Here is a 25,135-nt window from a genome sequence, read left to right as displayed (position 1 = left end):
TACTAGATATTAAAAAAAATTAAAAAATAAAAATTAAAAAAAATAAAAAACAATTTAGAATCTGAAAAACATAAAATAGTTAAACATAAAAAATAATAATATATTTTCGACAGTATTATTATTTTTATTTTTGTTTACAATTTATTTTTTGAGTATAATAAAAAACTAAGTAGAAGAAAGACTCTAAAAATTGAAAATTTAAATTTCTACATTTAAAAAAATTGTAAACTTCAATTTTTACAAATTTTTTTCAAATCATTATTTTCTATTGTTTTTGTTTTTGATTTATTTTTTTTACTTATTATTTTGTAGTTATATTACTTTTTATATTCTATTTTCCTTCCTTCAATAATAATTAAATAATATAATAAATAAATAAAAATAAATTAATTATAAAAATAAAATAAATTAAAAATGAATCTTATATAATAAAAAAAAATTAAATGAAACTAAATGAAAAAATTAAATAATATAAAAATTAATATAATTAAAAATAATAAACAAAAAAAATTAAAAACAAATAATAAAATTAAAAAAATTAATTAATTAAATAAAAATAATAATAATCAAAAATGAATATTAAATAAATTAAAAATATAATTATAAGATTCTGTTTTTTACTTAATACAGATAATTTTCTACAAAATTACGTTCTCATCCTTTTTTTAAATTCCGCTTCTCTGTCGCATTTGCCAAAACCAAGCACCATCCGACGCGCCAAAAATTTTCGTATGATATATTTTTACACTTAAAGTTACTACACATATGTATATATGTATATGTATGCATGTCAATTTCTTAAACGCTCATTTTATATATATTTTTTTCTTTTCCTTCTTACATTTTCATGCGGGATTTAGCGTTCGCTCAACACACGCCCTACACGTCACTGCACACATTGCAATTACAAAATAAATGAAAAGTAATTACAATTAATTAATTAAAAATTAAGTTAAAGCCTTAAATATTACACAAGCAGCAATAATTGCTTAGAAGAGAATCTGCATTTCCACGCGAAATTGAATTTATAACCTAAAATAGAAAAGTATAGTTGTAAAGCGATTCAGTTGACATCCTTACGCCGCCGCCACCGCTGTCGTCTCTATTTGGTCGGTATGAAACGCGCCTTCACTTGATGGGCCAGCAATTGATGCTGTTGTTGCTGTTGTTGATGCAGTTGCTGTTGCTGTTGTTGCTGCTGTTGCATATGTTGGCTTAATTGTTGTTGTATAGATAAGCCGCTGGCATTGCTGATGACGTGCTGATTGTGTAGCGGCTCGTTAATCTCAACTTTGATGGGAGGATTTAGCGGTTCTTTGTTCTTGCGCGGGCGACCACCTGGAAAACAAGTGAAATCAATTTTATTTTTGGCAGCTACAAAAACCAGTGTTGGAGAGGAGAGGAGAGTGAGCGTTAAAAAACTGTATTTGAGGTGAGAAGAATAGGTGTAAATACTGATACTGAGAAATATTAAACAAAAAAAAAATTTATTAAATTATTAAAGAAAGAGAATTTTTGAAAAATATGGCTTCAGTTGGAGTTGCAGGGAAGAAGTTGTTGAAAAAGTATAATTTTGAAACGCGTGCAAGATTTAAGGGTTAGAGCAAGTGAGTTTTGCGACTTTTTCCGCACAAAAGCTTGACACCAAAAGCAAATTAAAAATAAAATGTGATACATTAGGTGGGGCAAATGAAACAAGTGGCATAGCAGAGGCAAAATATACAAGCAAACAGCGCTTCAAACGCTAAAAAACGTAAAGTGAGTGAGGTTAGGTTGAAAAGTGTTAATGTAAGGTTTCACATTAAACGCAAAGTCAAGCATATTAAAGCGGCGTTTTCTTCACAATTCCACAGGCAAATTACCCAAAAGCTTAAATTAATGCACATGCCTGCTTGTCGCATGGCGCAGCAAGTTTGCGCAAATCCGCTTACAAGCAGACACTTGAACACTAAAGCTAATGATATACATATAAATAAACTGTTTTTGTTTACGCTTTCTTCCTGTATTCGAACACATACGTTGGCCGACTGTGTGCTGTATGGAGAGCGGCTGACCGATCATAGCCAACGGCTGTTGCGGCGATTGCAATGTTATCGATTTCTTCGAACGCTTCGGCGGCGGCAGCTCGTTGTGTGCGTGATTAGTTAGCAAATGTTTGGATAAATGCTGACGCACTGCGAAAGCTTCATTGCAATTGGCCACCGGGCAGGTGAGGTACCTAAACAAAATTAAAAGAAAATGCCAATTAATATGCTGCAATCAAATGAAACACACACAAATCTGCGTTGAGCTGCACTACGCACCTGCCCTCCAAATGACGCTGCACGTGCTTCTTGAGCAACGTCTCCTGGTTGAATGAGCTGGGACATGTGTCGCATTTGTATTTGAACTCGTCGTGCATCTTCAGGTGCTGGTCGAGATGTGCCTGCTGCAGGAATTTCTCATCGCATTTGGTGCACTCGTATGGGAAGGCCATGCCGTGAGACTTCATATGTGTGTGCAGCTGTGATTGCTGCTTGAACGTCTTGTCCGGACAGCGTGGACAGTAGTAGCCGGTGATGCCGGCGTGCGCTTGCAGATGCTGATTGAGCGAGGTGACTTGTGTGAACTTCTTCGGACATTGATTGCAACAGTATTGCTGTACTTTGTGGTGCGTCTTCATGTGATTGTTCAGATTGGTCACCTGTCAGTCAATGTATTGGAAAAACAGTTAGTACACACATTTTGTGATATGAAAAAATGTAGTGCGTAATTACCTGCGCAAACGAGCGTCCACACTCGGGTTCGATGCAGACGAAGGGACGTTCACCAGTGTGCAAACGCCGATGATTATTCAAGTTTGTGATCTGTGAAGCAGAAAAGAGTATTTGCCAATTATTTGTTGTATATGCTATGATCTTATTTTTAATTGATCTTGTGATAAAAAATGTTTAAACATTTTATTTTACCTTTTTTATTATGTTTGATAATTCTAATTTATTTAATCGATTTTTATTTAAACATTACATCGAAATCTTTTCTAACCTGTGTAAACTGCTTGCCACAATCCACACACACATACGGACGATCGTTTGTGTGGATGCGTTCGTGATTGCGCAAATTGGCCGCCTGTGTAAAACCTGTGAGTAGAAAATTTTTAAATGCCCATATTTCTTTTGGAAAACGCGTGAAAGCTTACCTTTATTGCAAAAATTACAAACGAACTTCCGCTCCGCTGCGTGATTCCGTATGTGTGTGAGTAATGAAGATTTGCGCGAAAAGGTCTTGTTGCAGAGCGGACAGGAGCCCTCCTCGTTGAAAATCGAGTCCACCTGTTTTGGCGTAGAGAAGCAATGCTTAGACAAATATTTCAAAAGCTCAATTATACTTCAAATCTTACGAATACCACATTTTAAATACCAAAAATAAAAATGTGTAAATAAAATTCTATAATTTAGTGTTTAATTTTGTGGCTACGCTTAGTAATATATATATATATATGTATATACTAAAATTTGTACGAATATATACGTCTAACTGTTGTATGGTCTTCTCCAACTCAAATGCTGACATTGTGACCATTTTTAATTTCGCGCGATTCTGCAAATTAACCTGGCGACGATTTTGCCGGTTTTGCTGCGAATGAAAATGGAATAAAAAAGAGAGGATTTGGAGTATATATTCATGTTTATATAATGCATATAATATTTTCTTTAAATTCAACTATATGTACATACATACATACACATGTCCACAGACATATTTTAAATAAAATATTCAAAATTAGTCACGAACGCTTTAAATCACTTGCTGGCGCCCTAAAGTATGCTTTGTAAATTATAGGAAGCCCAAATACTGAATTTTCGAAAATATGATAAGAGTTTTACATTAAATAACACTAAAAAACATCAATAATTAAAAATAATTCCTGCTACACATGCCTAAAAGTATGCCTCGAGATTTTAAAGTTCAATTTTTTTTTAATAGAATCAATAAATTAAATAAATATTTTCCAACGTTATATTGTATAATGTTTAATTATTCGGAATAATATACTACACGCATCTCATCTACGACCTTTAACCTGCTTTCGAAGCAACTTTGAGACAACTAATAAGGTGAATATTAAAGACACGACATTTGACACACACAAAACTTGACAAACAAAACTGAACACACAACAATACACTTCCACATATTCATACATTGTATATACATACTTAAGTAATCTACACGTTAAATTCCAACTACAACTCAACTTCTAGCCAAAAGCAAAATAAGAAATTTCGGTCCTCTCTCACCTTCTCTGTAATCTCAGATGATGAATGTAAACTTTCGGAAGAACTTGTTGATTGTAATTGATGTTGTTGCTGTTGTTGTTGTTGCTGCTGCTGCTGCTGTTGTTGCTGTTGTTGATGTTGCTGTTGCAATTGTTGTGCCAAAGCGTTGACAGCAGCAACGTTGTTGTTGCCAGCAGCAGCGGCCACGTTATTGCTTAGTTGCGCTGCAACTGCTGCGACATTTGCTAAATTTTGCGTATCCACAGCACTAGAGGCACCAGCACCACCACCAGATCCGCCGCCACGTACAGATGGATAGAAACCGTTGGCGGTTAGATGTTCGGAGCACTTAACACAGGTGGGTATATTATAGCCGGGTACTTGGAACAGCTGCAGATAGAGAAAGGTATAAACTAAAATTAACGACCTGGAATGTGGTATAAGAATGAATGAGGTACAAACTCTATTATGTGGTGTAAAATTGTGAATTAAATCCTTGTTATAAATGTATTATGTAAAATTTAAACCCATTGTTGAACTGAATAAATTTTGAGCATATAAAAGTGGTATAATTTTGCTATTTGAATTGAATAATTGTTGAGCCTATAAAACTGGTATAATTTTGCTAGCTTACGAAATAGTAAAACTGGAATAAATTTATTTAATTTTATAAATATAAAACTAGTATAAACGTATTTGAAAAAATATTTGAAGAAAACGTAAAACTTAACCCATATTCGAATTGAATAATTGTTGAGCCTATAAAACTGGTATAATTTTGCTAGCTTACGAAATAGTAAAACTGGTATAAATTTCCTTAATTTTATAAATATAAAACTAGTATAAACGTATATGAAATGAAATTATAAAACTGGTATAAACAAAGTAAAATTTAAACCCATTTTTGAATTGAATAAATGTTGAGCATATAAAACTGGTATAATTTTGCCAGCTTAAGAAATAGTAAAACTGGTATAAATTTATTTCATTTTATAAATATAAAACTGGTATAAATATATTTGAAATTAAATTATAAAACTGGTGTATATAAATGAAGAAATGGTGGGATTAAGTTTCTTTCAACCGTGCTCACAAATTATTGGGGTTACTTAAAAAAATTGTATAAGTTTAAGTTTTTATGTAAAAATCATTATAATTTTTTAAAATTGTCTACTTAATTCAAAAATAAAATTTCGCTTCTACCACTGCAAACCAATTAATGACAATATAAGAAAATCTCCCTTGGCAACTCTGCTGAAATCCTGCTATTGACACCCACACTCATGTATTGCCTGCCTGCATTGCCGGCCCTCTACACTCGCTGTGTACAAGTATTTTTAATTAAAAGAAAACAAAATTAATTGCAGCAAACTGGTTGAGCGCAATGGGCAAATTGAAAAAAAAAAATAAAATAAAATTGAAGCACAAAAAATAATAAAATAAAATTAGTTTTGCGTTTACAAGTGTTGCTTTCGGCGACGCTGACTATTTCTACTGACCATACCAGTTGGTATATACTACATATGTATGTATGCTATTATTGTTTTTGTTGTTGCTGCGCATTCGAGCAAACCAATTGGCAGACCAATATACGATCCGACGGTCGGTTAGTCAGTCTGTTATAACCTATGCGGCGACAATGCGTCACACTCCTTCATATATGTATGTCGATATGTATTTGCATTTCCCCCGCCCCCTCTCTTCTAACTCTGTTCGTTCCGTCTTTGCGTGCTGCGTTCTCAAAAGTAATAAGTCAAGCAGAGCGACGTTGGCTACTTGCAGCTTGTTGAGCTCTTTGTTATTATGTTGTTGCTGTTACTCGCATGTACAATCTACTAAATACCGCACTGCCGACGGCGCTGCCGGCGTCGACTCTTTCAACGTTATACACTCGCTGACTTCGCTTGGATTACTTGACTAGCTCACATTGCTGTTGTTTGATTTTTGTTATTTGGATTTTCATTTTTAGATTTTGTTTTTGCTGATTGTGTATGTTTTTTCAGCATTGTTTTAATACGTTTTCTCCATTTTTATTTCAATTTACGTATCGGCGTGTTGCTATTTCTTTTGCGAAAATCGCTGTGTGTGAGCATTGTCGAAGCGTTGTTGTTGCGTTCGACGTCGTCACTTGCTCTTTGGCGCAATTTTTGCGATTTCTTTTTATTATTAATATTTTTTATAATAATATTTTTTGCGCGATATTCGTTTTTAATTTTTTTCTGCTCATGTGTAGGTATTTATACATTAATTCGCCTATCTGTGCCTATTTTTTGATATTCCTTTTTTTTCGTTTTCGACATAATACTATACATATAATGTTGAAGTTTTTCTCGTTATTTTTTGCTTGATTTTTATTTACCTTTCGCTTTGTTGTTACTTTATGCTATTCAACCATTGTTGAAAGTTGGGGGGAATTGTGGTAGAATAACAAAAGCTACGAAAGAAAAATAAACGCACAAAAAAACACAACGCAAAAAAAAATTAATGAAAATAAAATATATAAATGGGCTGCTCGTTGTTGTGTGCGGAGGAAGACGTGGTGCGCGGTGCAGTGCCGCACAACAGACAAAGCGTACATTGTGCTGAAAAAGTAATAAATGCTTGGGAATCGTGAAGAAGCAGAAGAAATTTTCGTATTTTAGACGCCATTTTAGTAGCGTTCAAGCCGGTCAAGTGGTTATTAAAGAGCCGAACGAAGAATGAGTGTGTAGCTGAAAACGCGTTAATGCGTTTTTTTTTTTTCATAAGCCAAAGTGAGCCAGAAAACATGTCACTATACGAAATTAAAAATTTGACATGTGTAGATAAGTAATTGTGCTGATCCCAACACTATGTATTACCGTTATCTCCTCCAGGGAATTAAATATACTACCTGCATTTCAAAATACGCTTTTACCGCCCTTTTCATACCACCGACTCATTGATTATTCCTTCCTCCCACAACAAATCATACGCTTTTCTTCCCACTTTCCAATTTCCATTTTGCAATTTATACCGTTTTAGAAAAGTGGAACAAAAAAAATACCACCACCCAAACTTCTAAGCTGGCGCTTAAACCGCCACTCCCACCGCTGGTGTGTACGCTACCCGTATCTCATGTCCATCACTTCGCTCGGCTGCCCGCCCTTCCAAACGACTGAAAAATCAATAAAAATAACAAAATACACATTTTTTCCAACAATTGAAAAGCTGCTCCTCCCACCCGAAAAATTGCAATGGCGCATAGTGCAAATTCGAAGAACAGAAAATATGCAGATTTTTTATGAAAATTTTCGAATTCGGTTTTATGCAGTTTTGCGAAATTTCTAAAATTAAAAAAACCGCGCTTTTCCACTTACCGCTGCTGGTTGAAAGCACAATCTACAGATGCTTTCCATGTCGTTTGCTCTGTATGATAGCCTGCGTAGCGATTCCAGCGGCAGCGGCGTTGGTGTTGACTAAGATTGATCCAAAGGAATCCAACATCGAGGGGGTCTCGCGCGCTAACAACGTTTCGCTTTTCACGTAAATTAGCTGTACTTCTTATTATCGAATTGCTTTACAAAGTTATGTATTTTCGAAGACACAAAATACCCACACTTTTATACGTTTTAACTGATTTTTAAGAGAAATATGCTGGTTTTTAAATTATGGCCAACGGAGCACCAGTGTTTCTATTCTTTAGTTTTTTTACGACTTATTTTGCTTCTCGCTTCACTTGCGCCTTCGCTACTACCTACTGTTTGGTTTTGCCGTTTTTGAATCGCTTTTTTCACAGCTATACAACATACAGCTTTTTGTTCAATTAATATTTTTATTCACTATTCACAAATTGGCGGCACAGTTGTTTTTTTTTTCTTCTTATTATTAATTGCTATGTTTATGTTTTGAAACTTTTGTTTTTAACTTTGTGTTTGCTTTCACCTCTTTCTTTCAACTACTTGCTATCTTTTCCTTGACTTTGACTAATCAAAATAATAAAACTTTTTTATTGCAACTGAATTCGAAGCATTCTCGGCGCTCGTTTGGAAATGAAAAAATTTTTATACTCGTCACAATATACCCCCTACTCGTCAGCGCAATTGTTGCTGCCAACCCAAGTGATATACGTGCATCACGCTCGCGTAAATGTGCGCAGGAACGATACCGGTTGTGAAGATATCCGATTGGAATGTGCTAAACAGAATAGGCACGACAATTGTAGGGGCAAATCTGACAACTAGTAGCGAGTAGAGGATATGGCAGGGTTGCTTTCCGAAAAATATTGATGTGGTTTAAAATTTTTGTAGAATTAGTGAACCAATTATAAGCTCTTTTTAACAAAATGCGTTTTAACGAACTAATGTGCACTTAAAAATATTTTAAATGAAAAAATTACATGAAAATAAGTATTAGCTACATTTATAAGAAACTTGCATAATTTTTGTTGCTATAATCCGCGTTGCCAACTAGCTGATGTTATTGTCAATTCAGACAATATTTAAGAGCGACTCTCTCAAACTTTTGAATTGGTTTCCGCCGCTCAGCGTTAATTCTTCCCGCTCGGTTTTTGCTGGTTTTCGCTCAGCTATTGCCATTTACGCTATGTTGTTGTCTTCCATTCGTTGCAGAAGAAACATTGCAATTGCGAGTTGGCGGTTGTCAGTTGTCGGTAAATTGTCGACAGTAGCAATAAAAATAATATATTAAAAGCTACTATTTTTTAACAAAAGGAAAAAGTGTTTGAAGTGTTCTAACTATTCTTTAAAAATAAAGAAAAATCAAATTTTGTGTAGTGTCAATTTAGCGTAAAGGTTGCTTGGCTACGCAGTGCAAGGATAACAAGTAACGAAAGCGTGTGAAAAAAGGTGAGCAGTAGCTGCGAAAAAAGCCGCACTGCAGGCTAAATATATTTTATAGTTTTTTTTTGAATAGTCCACTGGCTGCAACGAAATGAAGTTGAAAGGCATTTAGCCAAAAAAGTACTGCAGTGAAAAGAAAACTCATGAAAATACATATAAACTAGTGCTTTTCCACGTATCTAGTCAGAGGCTGCAGTTACGCGGCGACATCCTGCAAGCAGCTGTCGTGCCAGTGTCTACAAATACGTGAAGAAGGTAGTTGCTTGTGTTAGTGTCTGCGTTTGTGTATGTGTGCATTTTCCACCCGATTTATACAATTTTCCTATATGTTGTTGTACTAATGCAATTATCGCTAGCCGCTGCTATTAGAAAGCGTTTGAGACACCTTTGTAGAAAGCAAATAGTAAAAGAAAATCTCATTTAAGCAGCAAGATATAGCGCAGCAAGTGTAACAAAATGGAAAGCTAGACGAAAATCATTAATATGATTTGTATAAAATAAGCAAAAGAAAGCAAGTGGAAATGGAAGAAGCTAATTAGTACAAAATTGCTGCAATTGTCATTTATAAGCCGCGGCTACCGCCTTCAACGTCGCGAACAAGTGCCGTTGCGTGAGTTGTAGACAGAGGTTGTTCACAGCCAGCATAGCAGAAAATTGCAAAAAAGAAAAAAAAAAAACGATAGCAGTGCAGTACCGTTAGCTACAGCTGTTCGTAATGTTCAGCCAACGTCACGAAAATATCGGTTAATTTTTTAGCTGTGCTATTATTTTTTAATAATTTTTTCTTGACTTAAAAAATGTTACCGCATTTCAATGTGTTTTTGCCCCACCCACAGGCTTGCGGGTTTATTAAGAAATTAATCGCGTGTTTTGTACATAATTAAACGCGAACGCACGACCAACAAAAAGCCATAACAATAACAAACAGCAGTTCATCCAATGACCCTAAAATAAAAATAAATTTTATAGGGGCAGTCAGTCAAGGGGTCAGAAATTATTATATTACAATTTATTATTTATATGCTAGAAATATATTTATTGATAATATTATAGATTATAATTTTTTTTTTAATTTTTTAGTTAGCATAAAAAAATATTTAAGGTGTTATTTATTTTGTTCTTTTTGTGATTCGTAAATCGCTTTTTTTTTAAATAAGTAAATTGTGTCAAATACATACATACATATGTATGTACATATGTTTAAATATTTAAATAATAAGAACAACAAAGAAGCAATATCTATTTTATAATAACAAACAACAGCAAAAAATAAAAAAAATTAAGTGCAGTTTTTCAACAGCGAAATTGATTGATATTATTAGAAAAGTACATTTTCTGCGGTCTTCAAGTGACACAATTTTAAGGAGTGCTAAAATTAAATAAGTTCAGATTTTCCCTATATGATAAACAATTGAAAAGTGAATTATATAAATAAAAACAGTATAACTTTGTTATTTAAAACACCGTCGACTATAATTGCACCGAAGAGCCAACAACTAACCGCTCCGTCCTCAGTTGCCAATCGTTTCGAATAAACTACAAGGTAAGCTTTCTACTTCGTCAAATTCTCTAAATAAACACCCAAACCAATATTAATTAACGAACGAAAAAGATGGGCGTAGCAGTGTAGGAGAGGTAGGTAATTAAAAAAATGGTTAAACCGCGAAAATAATTGAAATTAATTTTTAAAAAACCTCTCAACACCCCAACTACTCTACTGCGCCTCTTTTTTTTTCAATTTAACATACTCCTTATCCCCAATTGTCGCAAGCATTAACACCATGTTTCCCCTCCCAGCTGTCATGTCAACCACACCGTACACTTTCTACACATTCATGCTCCCTTTGTTAGCTTACAGCTCATTGCTTTACTATTCGCTTTTGCCCCGTCACATTAATGTATCCAATTTAAAATGCATTAATTATATAATTTGGCATTCAAACGCCGTCCTATACAAATACTAAACTCACACATGCACACTACTCTACATATGTACGTGAGTGACTGTGTTTGTGTGTGCTTGTGTTCGCGTTTTTTATAGAAATTTTCTAATTTACAACGCATCGTCTTCGCCGTTATTGCCTGCTCTAGCGTCAATGTATTAGTTATCATCCACTCAGCATCGCGAAATAAATTATCTTTAACTTTGGCGCAGAGAAACCGTCGCTCCCATGCCCGCCACAATGCTTTGGCGGCCCGGCGCTGGATATTATAGTATGCACGTTTGTTTGTAGTTGGCGATTCTATAGGTTATGACAGTTCAGTTGAGTGCAGCAACGCCATGGATACTCTGTATGTAATACTAAGCAATCTCTCCACAAAATGCTCCAAATGGCACAACAATAAATAGTAACAGCTGCGCGGGGTATTTTACTGTTGTTATTTTTCGCGTAGTTGTTATTGTGTCTACTGCTGCTTTATGCCATATGCCAAGCACCAACGGCTGTTCACTTTCACAGTTACCTACCGCTCTGCATAGAGAGATAGAGAGATAGATATAGTGGGGCCAGCGCTATTGCTTGGAGTAAATGCTGGAGGCGACAACAATTGGCCTAACCGCCTTGAAATTGTATTGAAAGCATTTGTTTTCTTTTGCTGAAATTCCCTTCCCTTTCGATTTCAGTCTTTGTTACTAAAGATTTTGCGGTTTTTCTTTAACTGCTTTTGAATTTAAATTTGAATTGCTAAACATGAACAGTGGCAAGACAAAATAAGTAAAAATCGTAATAATCGAATGTTAGCACTTAACTGTTACACACATAAAGACATGTGCAGGCAAACAATCAAAGCAAAAGACACTTGAGTGCGAGCAAAGGTAAACAATAACAATAAAACGGCTGGCAAGAGTTTGCCAATTTAAGGAACCTCCAAAAAAAGTGAAATGAATCTTATCTCTGCACTTGTTTTTTTACAAACATAAAAACTCATTCGAATTATCCAAAATTATATTTTTAATGAACGCGTGTGAATATTACCAATGCACACATGCAATAGTTGACTATAACCTGCTAAGCCAAGCGGTTGGCGAAAGGTCAGCGCAGCGTTTGCGATCGATGAAGCTTGGCACACATACATATGTAGTTTTGAATGTACTTCATTGCACAGAATTCTGTAGCAGTTGCCCTCTTTTTCGCACAAACGACCTGCATTTGACCAGCCCCATGTAGCGGCGAGTGTACCATAGCATGCACAGCTTAAGGTTAGGTCGGCAGGAGCTACGAGCTGGCTTCAGTGGCGAAGGCTAAATACATTTTTGAAACGCAGGAAAATAGGAATTTGAAACCGAACCACGAAAGGAATATTTTTATGAACTTAACAGGTTATCCTCTATAAGAGTGTGCAGCTGCTGGCGTGTGCCGATCATATTGATATCATTGGCCTCAACACCCGCGCCGTTAGTTCTGCTTTCTCCAAACTGGATAAGGAAGGGAAGCAGAAGTGTCTGGCAGTGAACTAGGGCAAGACGAAATATCTCGTCATCAAACAAACAGTCGTCGCACTCGCGACTTGGCTCCCAAGTCACTGTTGAAAGTCATAACTTCGAAGTCGTATCTATCTTGGAACCAGCATTAATAGCAACAACAATGTCAGCCTCGAAATACAACACAGAATAACTCTTGCCAACAGGTGCTACTTCGGACTGAGTAGGCAATTGAGAAGTAAAGTCCTCTCTCGACGAACAAAAACCAAACTCTATAAGTCACTCATTATTCCCGTCCTGCTATATGGTGCAGAGGCATGGACAATGACAACGTCTGATAAGTCGGCCTTAGGAGTTTTCGAGAGAAAGGTTCTGAAAGATTTATGGTCCTTTGCGCGTTGGTCGCATTCGATGGAACGATGAGCTGTGCTCAGAAATGAAGCGCCATTGGAGAGAGTTTACCGTTGGCTTTCAAAAGGGATTCAAAGTCTCACAAGGCAGCAAAAGTTAGAACAGGAAACGTTCTTTGCTGTGGGTCCTCGGTTACGAGAGGAGTTCAGAAGTGAGAAAAGGGTCAGCAGAAAACGTCACTGGCGACAAGTGCCTGGGTTTCGACTTCTGAGAGGGTATTATACAAAACGGTTTAAGAAAGTTATCGCTCTTCCTAGAGACAAATTAAGGCAGCTTTGTGAGATTTTATGCAGGTCACTACAGACTGCGATGTCATCTGAATAATTTAGGGTATTGCAGCAGGTTAAACTCCTACTTATCCAGAATAGACACCGACATAATCAAAATATGTATGTCCTACGTGCAATGAGTCTCCGCATAACACTGGCCACCTCTTTGCATGCCCCACCAACCCTATTCACCTGACACCCTTTTCCCTTTGGTCCGACCCCGTCGAAACAGCACGTTTCTAGGTCGTGGTTAGATGACGTCGACGACAACCTAGTTAATCCTTACCATCCTAACGGGAATAAGATATCCATTGGAACAACAACAACAATTTAGGGTACTATTTCATGGATCAATGTCACCTTTGCGACCAAACAGCAGAGACACCAGAGCAAGTGGAAGGAGTCAGGCAATTGAACAATTAAATCTGGTGAGAGAACATATTACGGATACAACTACTAACTCAGGAGCTTTACTAAGCCTCTTAACAAACTGAATGATCAAAGTCAGGTGCTTGTAAGGAAAGCTTTTTTTTGATAAAATACTTCAAAGAAATTTGGCTTGGATTATTGCCCGAGGTAACGGTACAATCTCCGAACAACAAACTATTGAACCTTTTTTAATTTGTGTAGGGTATTATTGCTTAAACTTAAGTTTTCTTTGTTTGAAAGAATTTTTCGAAACAGTGAAAAAGACAATACTTTCTGGTAAACTGTCTCTCTCTATTTTTTAGTAAAGTTTTTTTTGTGTAGTTTTTTATTTAAAATTTAAATAAAAAGGAATCATTAACCCATAACAACTAACCATATGTGGCATGACACAACTTGTAGCATGAATTCCACCACCGAACACCAGCCACACAACGCGTTTGTCCAGTTTAGTCGGTTACAAACGAAGCGTAAAAGAAATGGGAATTTCATGTGGCAAACAAACGAAAATAATAATAAAAAGAATTATTTGCCTTAAAAAAAGCAAAGTCGCGAAACCAAAGCGTAAAAACAAATGGAAAAATTAAAATTATTTGCGCCTCAGTGACTTCACTAGCATGTGCCGGGGTGGCGGGCGCGTTCTTCTAACGGCAAATGCCAACGGTACATACTATACATGACCGCAGCCAAGTGGTTAGTGGAAGCAGTCAAAACTGTTTTGTTGCGGCTTATTCGCGCAATCGGCGCGACCGCCACGTCCTCCTTCCACCGACGTTGTGGGGTTTAATGCCGCCACGCCACGCTCGTCTGTGCACCGCGCTAGTACGGTTGAGTGCCTTGGGTAGCTGAGCTGGTGCGCATGCGCGACGCCACAAGCACGGAAAACAAGGAAAAAAAAATCAATTTTTAGCGTTCAACAGCCGTGTGAGCACACATGTATGTATGTATGTATGCATGTTAGAAAAAACTGTTGTTGATGAAAAAGAAGAAGATCCAGCAATGCTGTCATCAAATATTTTTCATATTAAAATTTTGTTTATACTGTGCCTTTGTTGTTGTTTAATATATACTTCCCTAAAACTAAATTCCCCTCTGCTGATAACATTTGTGTGTATGTATGTAAGTATGTATATTGAAATTTCAACGCTTCATTGCGCCGCCGGTTGTTGATAGGTTTCACTTTGCGACGCAGCCGAAAACCGCAGAGCGAAAAAATGTCAGAACTAAATTTAATAAAAATGTGCATAAAACAATTTCATATTATCCTACAAACATATAGCATGTACATACATGCATACATACATATGTACAGACTATATGCAAAAGTAGCCGGCCGGCGACGCAAACAATATTTCTTGCGTGAATACATACTTACATGGATGGTTGAAAAATCCATAAAATGGAAATAGCTTGTAGAAAATGTGCAAAAAAAGGTATTAGTCACGCATGGTCTGGCATTTCAATTGTCAAAAATGACAGTCAAAAACTACCGTTAGTAGAGCTAAAGCAATAGAAGTGAGTGGTGTCGTTGAAATGACAAAATCGCGTTGAGGACGCTCCAAGAGCATGAAAACACCTGAGCAGCAAGCCCAAAGCAACAATAACAATTGTAATGAAAATGTTTATGTAGCAATCAACGATAATGATAGCTTAAAACGACATAATTACCCAAAGTTATGGTTAAGAATTTGATGACCGAGCAGTATAGACGAATGAAAAAGAAAATTAAGCATTCAAAGGGTGTCGAATTTTCGACGAATTGTGGCGTATTATAGCTACGTGCTGTCAAGGTGTATGGCATACTTATATGTATGTATCATAGCAGAAATACGCTCGGAGTTTGGAGTCTTGCGAGTACCTAACCCTAGAAAGATAACGATACGTCGAAATGACTATATTCTTTTAACAGATTTTGAAAATGTCAAAGATTGTAAAACTATTAATTTTTTTAACATGGTCTCCGTCATTTTTTTCATTCATTTTCAGTCTTATGAGGTACACATAAAGACTGGCTCAGCAAACTGCATGTCTGAGCGCGTAAAACCATGAGGACCTCAATTCGAGGCACTAGGGTTAAAATAGAATATCACGCTTGACCAGGAGGGGACAAAATAAGTTCAAAGCGTTTGGAAAATTTGATTCCGGGGCTTGTTTTTAAGGCCAGAATAAAGATTTGTATGTATTAAAATTTGTAAAATGGTGTTTTTGTCACTCCGGGTCAAATTTGACTAGATGGTACAAAATATTTACAAGTTGCAAAAAAGAAGAATTTATCAAGCCTTTGTATATATGTATAGATATATAAAGTGTGTATGTATGTGCTCATGTGCGTAAGTATGTATTTTGCTCCCGTTTATCTGGCTGGTGCATTTTTTCTTTCTTTTGTCTGCTTGCAATCGCCGCACATTTTTCTATGCTCTGCTTCGACAGAAAAGTGGACAATTTACTATTCTTGTTGTTGTTACTTGTAAAACTAGTCGACATGTTGGTGCGTCAGCAGCGAAAACGCCAACAATAAGGCAAGCCGTATAAACAACAACACTAAAAGAAAAAAGTATAAACAACAACAAGTATGAATTATTCACCTAACCACGAACTTATGCATTTTATATAAGCATGATTTGTTGTTGTTGTTGTAGTATCACTTTACAAAAGCTAACAATGCTGCTGCACAAGCAACAACAACAATAATAATAACAATAAGCACATGCGTTTGCACAGCTCGCAAAGCAACTGCAACATACCAAGTTACAGAATAGCGCATGACGCGAGTACCACAACAAAAACTACGACCGAGTCAACGCTTGTATTCATAACAAGTTCATCCAATAGAATACACCATTTGGCAGTTAGTTGCATCTGTCGCTGTTTTTATACCCTCAACAGGGTATATATTGAGTTTGCTACGAAGTTTGTAACAATCAGAATCTCGGCTATTGAGATACCGATCTGAAATTGTGGCCACATCCTTTTCTCTCCAAAACGCTGCTCATTTGTCGGAACAGCCATTATTGGACCACTCCAACACATAGCTGCCATACAAACTGAACGATCAAAATCGATTCTATGGAATGTATTACTGTCCAAGATAACGGAATAATATCCAAACCAATATTTCAGATCGACCACTTTAGCATAGCATAGCTGCCATACGAACTGATCGATCCATTCGATGTGAAAGATCATCAAACGGTTTTGAACCATTTAAAAAAGCCTGGCTACAAAAAGAAGCTCGATGTTTGGGTACCACATGAATTGTCTGTGAAAAATTTAATGGACCGAATTAACATCTTCGATTCTTTGCTAAAACGAAATGAAATCGAATCATTTCTGAAGCTTGGCTGGAAAGTTTTGATGCATCCACCATATAGCTCTGACCTTGCACCATCGGACTACCATTTGTTTCGGTCAATGCAGAGTTCCTTGCATGCCTTCATATTTCCCTGAATTTGCCACAATCAGTTCAGCAATTCGTAGTCCGCACGACCACCTTAGGGTTAAACACATTATTGCTACTTGCCAATTGCTGCACCGCTCCTTCAGCCTGCCATTGGCAAATCGCGTATGGCTTCTCCAGTTAGCTATTCTTCTCACGCTATCGGCCAACTGATTGCAATCGATCTGCTGCGTCGCCAGAGATTTGTAATAAAGATCTGCAGACTAGTTTTCAAACTACCGGCAACAACTACATACATACATACATACTTATCTACGTGCCTACACATTCATGTGTGCTATGCGTTTCGCCCATTTTGCCTCGCTTTAGGTTTTCCATTCGTTACTTGTCTGCATTTTTTTCACGTGCGTTTGGGGATCTCTGGATTCGGATTTTCTTCAACTATTCACAATATGCGTCGATTGCAACTCCTGCGCGATTCCTTTCGCTTCAAGTGGTAGATGCACGGCAGATTCGCTCTGCTGGCTTTGCATTCTTCTGTAATTTCAGTAAGCAGTGCGCGCAGTTACTCTGCCATTCTTACATACTTACATATGTATTTGATTTCTTATTTTCAACTGCTGCTGCACACACATACATACATATGTTTGTAGACGTTTTATTGCGCAATATTTTGCTTGTGTGTTCTTTGGTTTTTTTGGCGTTGTGCTAGTGCAGTCAATTGTTGAACATAATCGTTATTATTCTTATAAACAAACTCTTTAATTTGCATCTGTTGCCTGTTGTTGTTGGTACTGCCACCATCCACTGCCAGTGATTGCTTTGTTTTCTCTGTTGACAGTTTTGCTTACATTGGGCGGTGTAATATTTCTATGGTCACGAGAGTATGTGTGGTTGCTGTTTGTAATTGTTGTTGATTGCTTTGGATGGAGCGTCGAGAAGTTGGTTGGAGCTTTGAGCGGCGAAGTACCCGTAAAAAGTAATAGCAAATAATAATGACATATTCTGCGCTGATTTAGTGAATAAATCGGCTTTTAAGTTGAAATATTTGTTGTTGTAATGTTGAGTGCTTAGAAAAACAAGAAACTGGGTTGATTAAACCTTTCTTCTTCGTCTTCTTTACTGGCGTAGACACCGCTTATGCGATTATAGCTGAGTTAACAACAGTGCGCCAGTCGTTTCTTCTTTTCGCAAGGTGGCGTCAATTGGAGATTCCAAGCGAAGCCAGGTCCTTCTCCACCTGGTCTTTCCAACGCAGGTTAGGTCTTCATCTTCCTCAGCTTATCAAGCTCTCAAATGCGTCTCATTTCCCTCTTCAAGCTGTATGTCTTAGTGGGCCGATATGGGGGGTTCCAACGAATGAGCAGCTTTTTGAGGATAAAAGGGTGTGAGCAAAAATCGAGTTAGAAAATACAAAAATCCAAATTTGAGTAAATTTTTTCCAAGCGAGTTACAGAATAGGGTCCTGATCTAAACAATGTGTGTGGAGTTTGGAACTAAGCCTTGGGAGAGCATAATAAGCATAGCTAATACTAATGCATTTTTCACAAAAAGCAAAAACAAAATAAAATTAAATTTAAATACACAAGTTAAATTTAGAGAACCGCTTGCATAAGTTGTTGTACTTATAAATCGTTTTGTTGTTGCGCGCCATGCAACTGCAGACACACAGCTCACCCACACACAAAGCGTTAATCGACACTCAATCCCCAACAAATAAGAAAGCTATAATGCTGCTTAAGCAAAAAATAACGAACAGTGCAAGAACTCCAAAAAAAAAAAAAAAAAAAAAAAAATGAGCAACAAAACAGCATTTCCTTGAGAGATACAGCTATTTAATAATACCCACCACAGCACTAATAACAGTACAAAATAGTAGCAACAACCTTTGCAATGACGATGGCTGGCAATAAAAACCAAACGGCAATCAAACGAAACAAACAGTAATGCACGAGCAAAAACAAAAACAACAATGCCTGGAAAATGCAACGAAGCGCAACGGCAAAAGCATGAGCAGCAAAAAAAGTGCAGAAAGAATTACAGTTGCTGAGAACTTGAACGTGTGGCGGTGAAAGAGTTGGCAATGGGCGATTGAGCTCACGCTCTCTGCTCTGCCATGTTCTCAATTGCACTTGCAGAAAGCTAGACAGCTTTTATTAGGAAAAACTTTGGAGGATCTTATGTTAGCTTAACGTAATAAATATATGTAGATACAGGCTTTGTCTGGAAAGTAATAGGACTGATTTTCTGCTGCCGCGACTGTACTTCGGAGTTTTCCATGGAAGTCCTCAAGAGACTCAAACGAAGGGTCAGGGACAAGACATCGCAACCGATTGGAAGTTGTACTACGACAACGCCCCGGCTCACACCGCTTTCTTGTGAACAGCTACCTAACCAAGATCGGCATCCCAACGCTTCCGGAGCCGCCTTACAGCCCCCTCGAACTTTTTTGTTTGCTTGCCTGAAAAGGCCAATGAAAGGCAAGCATTTAGAGACGACAGAGGGGATCCCAACAGCATACACCTCAACTCTCAAGGCTATTCCGAAGAATGCCTTCCGTGACGCCTTCAATGCTTGGAAATTGTGCAGCGCTGCACCGCCGCAAAAGGAGCCTATTTTAAAAGTTTTTAAAGAATTGTAACGATTGGTTCAATAAAGAGAACCTAAGACATTTCCTAAACAATATATAAATTTCCCCTTTTTTATTGGCGACGCGTGACAGATCTTTAAGACACTACTTATATTGCATACTTATTATTTTCTCTTTACCCTACCATTATCAGCAACGTTCTATATGCGCATTTTACGCTCTCTCTGATCACGTGGCTATTGCACTTTCTATTTTTATGATCAACTATCAGCTTTTCTTTTCATAGTTCAGCCATAAATGGAAAACGATCATTGCCCTTCGTAAGCATTGCAACTTGATTGTCACACATGCTTTCGTATAAATAGCCGCCCGCTCGTCTGGAGCCCTCGTCTACCGCCCAGAATGTTTCCTTGTAGGCGTTCTCTGCACAAACAGCTGTCAGCATTGAAGCCGCACAAGCGCAACGATCTAGCTGCGCGGCTGACAAGAACAACGACAACGCCAACAACCAACACAACAACAGCGACAACAAGCATGCAATGCAAGCAGACAGTCAATGATCTGTTTGGTGTGGTCGCAATTTGCCGCCTTGTGTGCACTTCTACGTTGCCTCCTTCCGCCGGCAGCGCGCACAATTTGTTTATGTAGCACCAGCTTGTTGTCATTGGTGTTGTTGTTGTCGCTTCGGTATTGCGGCTGCAACATTTTGCAACACTGCCATTTAATTTGTGTAATTAATATGCGCAGATCATCGTTGGCGCGAGCAAATGCTCAATCGGCGATATTACGATGGTGTTGTTGAGTTTGATTTTATTGTTATTGCTGGTGGCGACGCCGCTGCAATTTAAACTTGTTCGCGGTTGTAGCGTTTGAGCAACTTATTGACGCCTTAGAATGGTTGTTGTTGACAGTGGTAGTAGCGGCTGCAATAACAACAACAATGTGGCAAAAATTAATAGTGAAGATCCCTGCGAAGAACGCTAGAGGATGTTGCGAAAGTAGATGCAAGGAAGAAAACTAGCCTCTATGTACTTGGCTTTAAAATATTGGTCTTGCAAATCAAAAGCGATGAAATCGTGGCTCGGTGTGTAAAAGAAGGGATAACATAAAGCTATTTATCCCTCTATATACATTTATCGGTGCAACCAAGCTTTCGGACCGAGGGAAGGCTTTTCAGATGAAAAAAATCTAGCGACCACGATGGTTGGAACACCCAGAAGGAAATGTCGGATACCCTTTGCAGTATATACTTTATATGTATGTATGTATAACTGATCGGTGGACGAACTGAGACGATCTAGTTATGTACGTCTGTCTGTATATTATTTTCGAGATATCAGTATGAAATTTTGCCCACGTCTTTTCTGTCCGAGAAACTGCTCTTTTGTCGAATGCGCCGATATCGGATCACAATAGGATATGGCTGACATACAAACTGATCGATCAAAATCAAGCCCTTGTATGGAAAATTTTTGTATTTCACAAAATATCGTCAAGAAATTTCGCACGGATTATTCTCTAACACAATCTCCCAAAATATTTTTCAGATCGGACCACTATAGCATTTAGCTGCCATCGGACAACTATACCAGGTTGTTCAATAAGTTTCAATAAGTTTGTGGTTCGATAAGAGAGGTAGGCAGCGCCCACCAGCCCAAAAAGTTCCATTTCAATCTGTCAATTCATTCTTTGTTTGCAAGCCATTTAGTGGCGCCGTGTCACAGTATTTTTTTACTAAGGAAACAATTTAATATCGTGCAGGTGATAAAATTCTTATTTTTGGAAGGTGTAACACCAAAAGAAATTCACGAACGAATGTTCAAAGTGTATAATGATTGTTCACCTACTATTAGAACAGTAGAAAGACGGATTGCTGATCGATTGACTGAGAGAGATTTAGTAGAGGCTTTACACATCTCATTAGGCAGTGTGAGACATATTTTAAATGAAATTTTGGGGTTTAGAAAGCTGTGTGCACAATGGGTGCCGCATTCGCTAACAATGGAACAAAAAAAACTTTCGAATGCGACTTTCTCAGCAACCTTTGGAGCGTTTTAAAAAGGATAAAGTGGATTTTGTGTGTCGATTCATTACTATGGATGAGACTTGACTCCATCACCACGATCCTGAATCAAAACAAGAGGCTAAAGAGCGGTGTGAACCTGGTTGTTCGGCTCCGAAACGAGTCAGTTTTTTGAGATGCGAGAGGAATTTTGTTTGTGGATTGGATGAATATTGATTATGATATAAAAACCCGGTTTGCAGAAGAAAAAAATCCTTTTTCATCAGGACAATGCGCCGTGTCACAAGAACATTTTGACATTGGCTAAAATCCATGAATTGAAGTTCGAATTGTTGGAGCATCCACCGTGTTCACCAGATTTGGCCTCCAGCGACTTCCATTTGCTTTCAGAACTCAAAAAATTTATGAGTGGCAAGCGTTCTTTTCTTCAAATGAAGAGGTCATAACGGCTATTGAAGCGTATTTTGCAGACCTTCCGGACTCTCACTTCTGGGATGGGAGCCACAGATTGGATGATCGTTGGAGCATGTGTATTAATGTTCAGGGAGATTATACTGAAGAATAAAGTGTATTTTGAATCATAAAATTGTGTTTTTCTTATCAAACGACAAAACTTATTTAACAAACCTGGTGGCATATACACAGCTGCCATACAAAATATCCGATCAAAATCAATATAACGACCTTTTTATACCGTTTTATGCTATACGAAGTGTAACTGTAAAGGGTATTATATTTAACGCTTTTTTGTTTTATATTTTTTGCTGCAAATAAATTTGCAACCTGCCATTTGTTCTTATCAGACAATAAATAAATTAATAAACAAGCACATCTGTCAGTGTTTTACCATAAAAAGAAGGCGCTTGCATTAAACGGGAGCGCGACATTCAAGTTGTCACATAAATTACGAAGAAATAATTAAAAATGGCATGCAAACATTTTACATTTATACAATTATGTAAATACTAAAATAATCATAATGCGAAAAATTAAAAAAAATACTTGTATGAACAATTAAGCAACAACAAATAATACAAAAACTATTAGCGAGACAAAACAATTTGTTTAACATAAAATGCACATTACCACTCACATCTTGACACATAGTGGCATTTCGACGCCACTTACACACGCAAGTATTTTTATGTACATTCATATGTATGTAAGTCTGCATATATCTGTGTACATACATATAAATACGTATAGATAATGCAAAATAGTAATAATTAAAATGCAAAACGTGTTCCATAACTTTTTCCCTAGTTGAGTTGATTTGGATTTATTGCTTTGCTGCTAGTCTTGCATACAAACACACATGTACACACATGCATGTATGTATGTAGGTATATACCATAAAGTATGTACATACGACTAGATTCTTCGGGCACAACACTATTTTTTGCAGCCATAAATACCAACAACATAACCGCTAGAACACACCAATGCGGACCGAGGTAATAAAAGTAATTACAAAAACATTTTCTAAACCGTTTTGAATTAAATTTTTATTGTTGCTTTGTGTTACTGGCATTTTAAATCATCACATTTCTATTTCTAATAAATAATTAAAGAATTTGTTCATTTTTCACCTATGCCTGCTTTGTATTTAATATGTTAATTAAATAATTACACCGCTTCGAGTAATTGCTTTTAATTCGCGACGATTATTGGAGAATGTTTACGAATTAGAATGTAATCAAGAATGCTAAGAATAATTGGCAGCTTTCTGTGTATGCATTGTTTAATTTTTGTTGAGAAACCCAAAATGATTGGCAACAAAGCAAACTGGCTTGCATGAGAACAGCTGATTACTCGTTAGTGAAAAATACACATTTAACATAAAGTCAAAACAAGAAAAAAATTAACTTTGGCTGCGCCGAAGCTATAATACCCTACACAGGGACATTTCTTATAGCATAAAAATGTATAAAAAGATTTTTAGCTTGGTTTTGATCGGTGAAAGTGGTGGAGGCAAACCCTAAAACCATTTATCGCGTTATTAAACGCTTTAAGAAAGATGTGCCTATTGACAGGAAGAGAGGGTTCTGGTAAAAAGAAGATCGTGAGAGGGTGAAGAACGTTGTGACCATTTTCAAGAAAGACCCAAGCATTTCGGCCAGGAAATTGGCGAGGAAGCCTGACTTCTCAGAATCTTTCGTACGCGGACGAAGAAGAAAGCTGGGCTGAGACGTACAAAGTACAGAAAGTTCCGGATAGAAACGCCGTCAAGAACGAAATCGCAAAGCGAATCCACCTAACTGTGCAGAACTAAGACCGATTGAGAGATACAGGGCTTTGAAAAAACGGAGATGAAGACAACAAAAAAAGCAGCCAAAGACCTTCAAAACTTTAAAAGAAAAGCACTAATGAACGGGGTTCCGGTAAAAAAAAAATATTAATAAAACATAATTCTTGGTTTCTTCTCCTGTTTTTCAAATTTAAAATAAATTTTTTTAATAAAATATTTTAGTTTATAAAAATCGGACTGCAGGTTTAAAGTTTTTTTCATCAGTGTAACGGACAATTTTATTCGACGCAGTCTTTATACCTTTCAAAAGGTAGTGAGACCTGAGCGATATTTTTTTAACACACGAGAAAAAAGTACAATTTTAAATGGATACCCTAGAAAGTAGATAAACGGATTATTGTTACCTAGTTGCCACAACTCTTCTGTTGATATTGTAAAAGGCAGTCCATTTACATAGTTATTTGATCGAAGCAATATTTCTTGCCAACCACTCTTCGCATTTCACAACTTTAAAGTGTGATATATATTTTTTCGCGTCCACCACTGTAGAACACACGTAGCGGAGCATCAACAGCAACGCAACGCAGCGTTAACAGCAACGTAACGGAGCATTAACATTTCACAGCAATTACATATGTTATTGACATTACAGCGCCGATCAATAGCTGTGGCGTTAATGTTAGTGCAACCAATTCAGAAAATACCAATCGTAGTGCCTGTCTTTAGGCTCGAGTTTTGTAATTAATTATTAGTGACAATATCAAAAGCGACAATGCATCTTTTCATTCCATTAACATTCTCTCTGTTAACACTTCTTTTAGTTTCCTCCGATAATTGCCTGCTGTAAAGTGACCCTCGTTAGCGCCTACAGGCACACACGTACCACTTTTGCATTACACACTCACATATATATATGTATGTATTTGTTTATGTATACATGTATTGGTGTAGTTTTATCAACATTCCGATTGCAAGTTTGGTTTGTGCGCTCTTACACGACTCTTTCTTTCACTCAATTGCGCTTAACACTGCACTTGATGTTGCCAGATTGTATTATTAAAATAATATAACACAGTTCAAAACACCACCTCGACTTTCCATAGGTATAGAGGCAAATGAATGAACATGCTTAGCACTTTTGTTCAATCGGCGTTGACCTCACTTCTATTTAAAAACAACCCGTTGAAAACCGGTCTTGCAAACTATGCATAGTGGTGACTGCTAGGTGGTATGTAACGCCTCTTGCTGAAACCACCTATCGTGCATGGGTT

At 37.0% G+C, this 25,135-nt stretch overlaps 1 protein-coding gene and 1 long non-coding RNA gene across 6 annotated transcripts; one reads left to right on the top strand and one right to left on the bottom strand.

Annotated features, from left to right (window-relative positions):
- Positions 1–834: 834 nt before the first annotated feature.
- LOC120776092 (zinc finger protein 329) lies at positions 835–10,053 on the bottom strand. Of its 5 annotated transcripts, XM_040106573.1 has the most exons (10): positions 9,884–10,053; positions 7,598–8,203; positions 4,281–4,649; positions 3,511–3,615; positions 3,179–3,311; positions 3,025–3,119; positions 2,757–2,846; positions 2,304–2,683; positions 1,992–2,218; positions 1,103–1,338 (listed from the first exon to the last, which is right to left on the bottom strand). In XM_040106573.1, the coding sequence occupies exons 2-10, from the start codon at positions 7,634–7,636 to the stop codon at positions 1,103–1,105; spliced, it is 1,674 nt and encodes a 557-aa protein (XP_039962507.1). In that variant the 5' UTR covers positions 7,637–8,203; positions 9,884–10,053. The 5 variants fall into 5 exon arrangements, with proteins under 5 accessions (XP_039962508.1, XP_039962509.1, XP_039962510.1 ...); XM_040106574.1 differs by lacking the exon at positions 9,884–10,053 and having other exon boundaries at positions 835–1,338; positions 7,598–8,256; XM_040106575.1 differs by lacking the exon at positions 9,884–10,053 and having other exon boundaries at positions 835–1,338; positions 2,019–2,218; positions 7,598–8,256.
- Positions 8,896–10,181, top strand: LOC120776093. The gene is made up of 3 exons (XR_005705383.1): positions 8,896–9,085; positions 9,138–9,334; positions 10,160–10,181. It is a non-coding gene; the product is annotated as an uncharacterized LOC120776093 (long non-coding RNA).
- Positions 10,182–25,135: the final 14,954 nt, after the last annotated feature.

The sequence above is a fragment of the Bactrocera tryoni genome, chromosome 4 (assembly GCF_016617805.1).
Source record: "Bactrocera tryoni isolate S06 chromosome 4, CSIRO_BtryS06_freeze2, whole genome shotgun sequence".
Lineage (NCBI taxonomy): Eukaryota > Metazoa > Arthropoda > Insecta > Diptera > Tephritidae > Bactrocera > Bactrocera tryoni.
This window is presented reverse-complemented; position numbering and strand designations above follow the sequence as displayed.

Excerpts from the sequence above, each read along its gene's own strand:
- LOC120776092 (XM_040106573.1), bottom strand. The coding sequence starts at position 7,636 with ATGGAAAGCATCTGTAGATTGTGCTTTCAACCAGCAGCG. Across the intron at positions 3,312-3,510 it reads AGACCATACAACAGTTAGAC|GTGGACTCGATTTTCAACGA; the intron begins GTATATATTCGT and ends ACGCCAAAACAG. Across the intron at positions 3,120-3,178 it reads TTGTAATTTTTGCAATAAAG|GTTTTACACAGGCGGCCAAT; the intron begins GTAAGCTTTCAC and ends TTCTACTCACAG.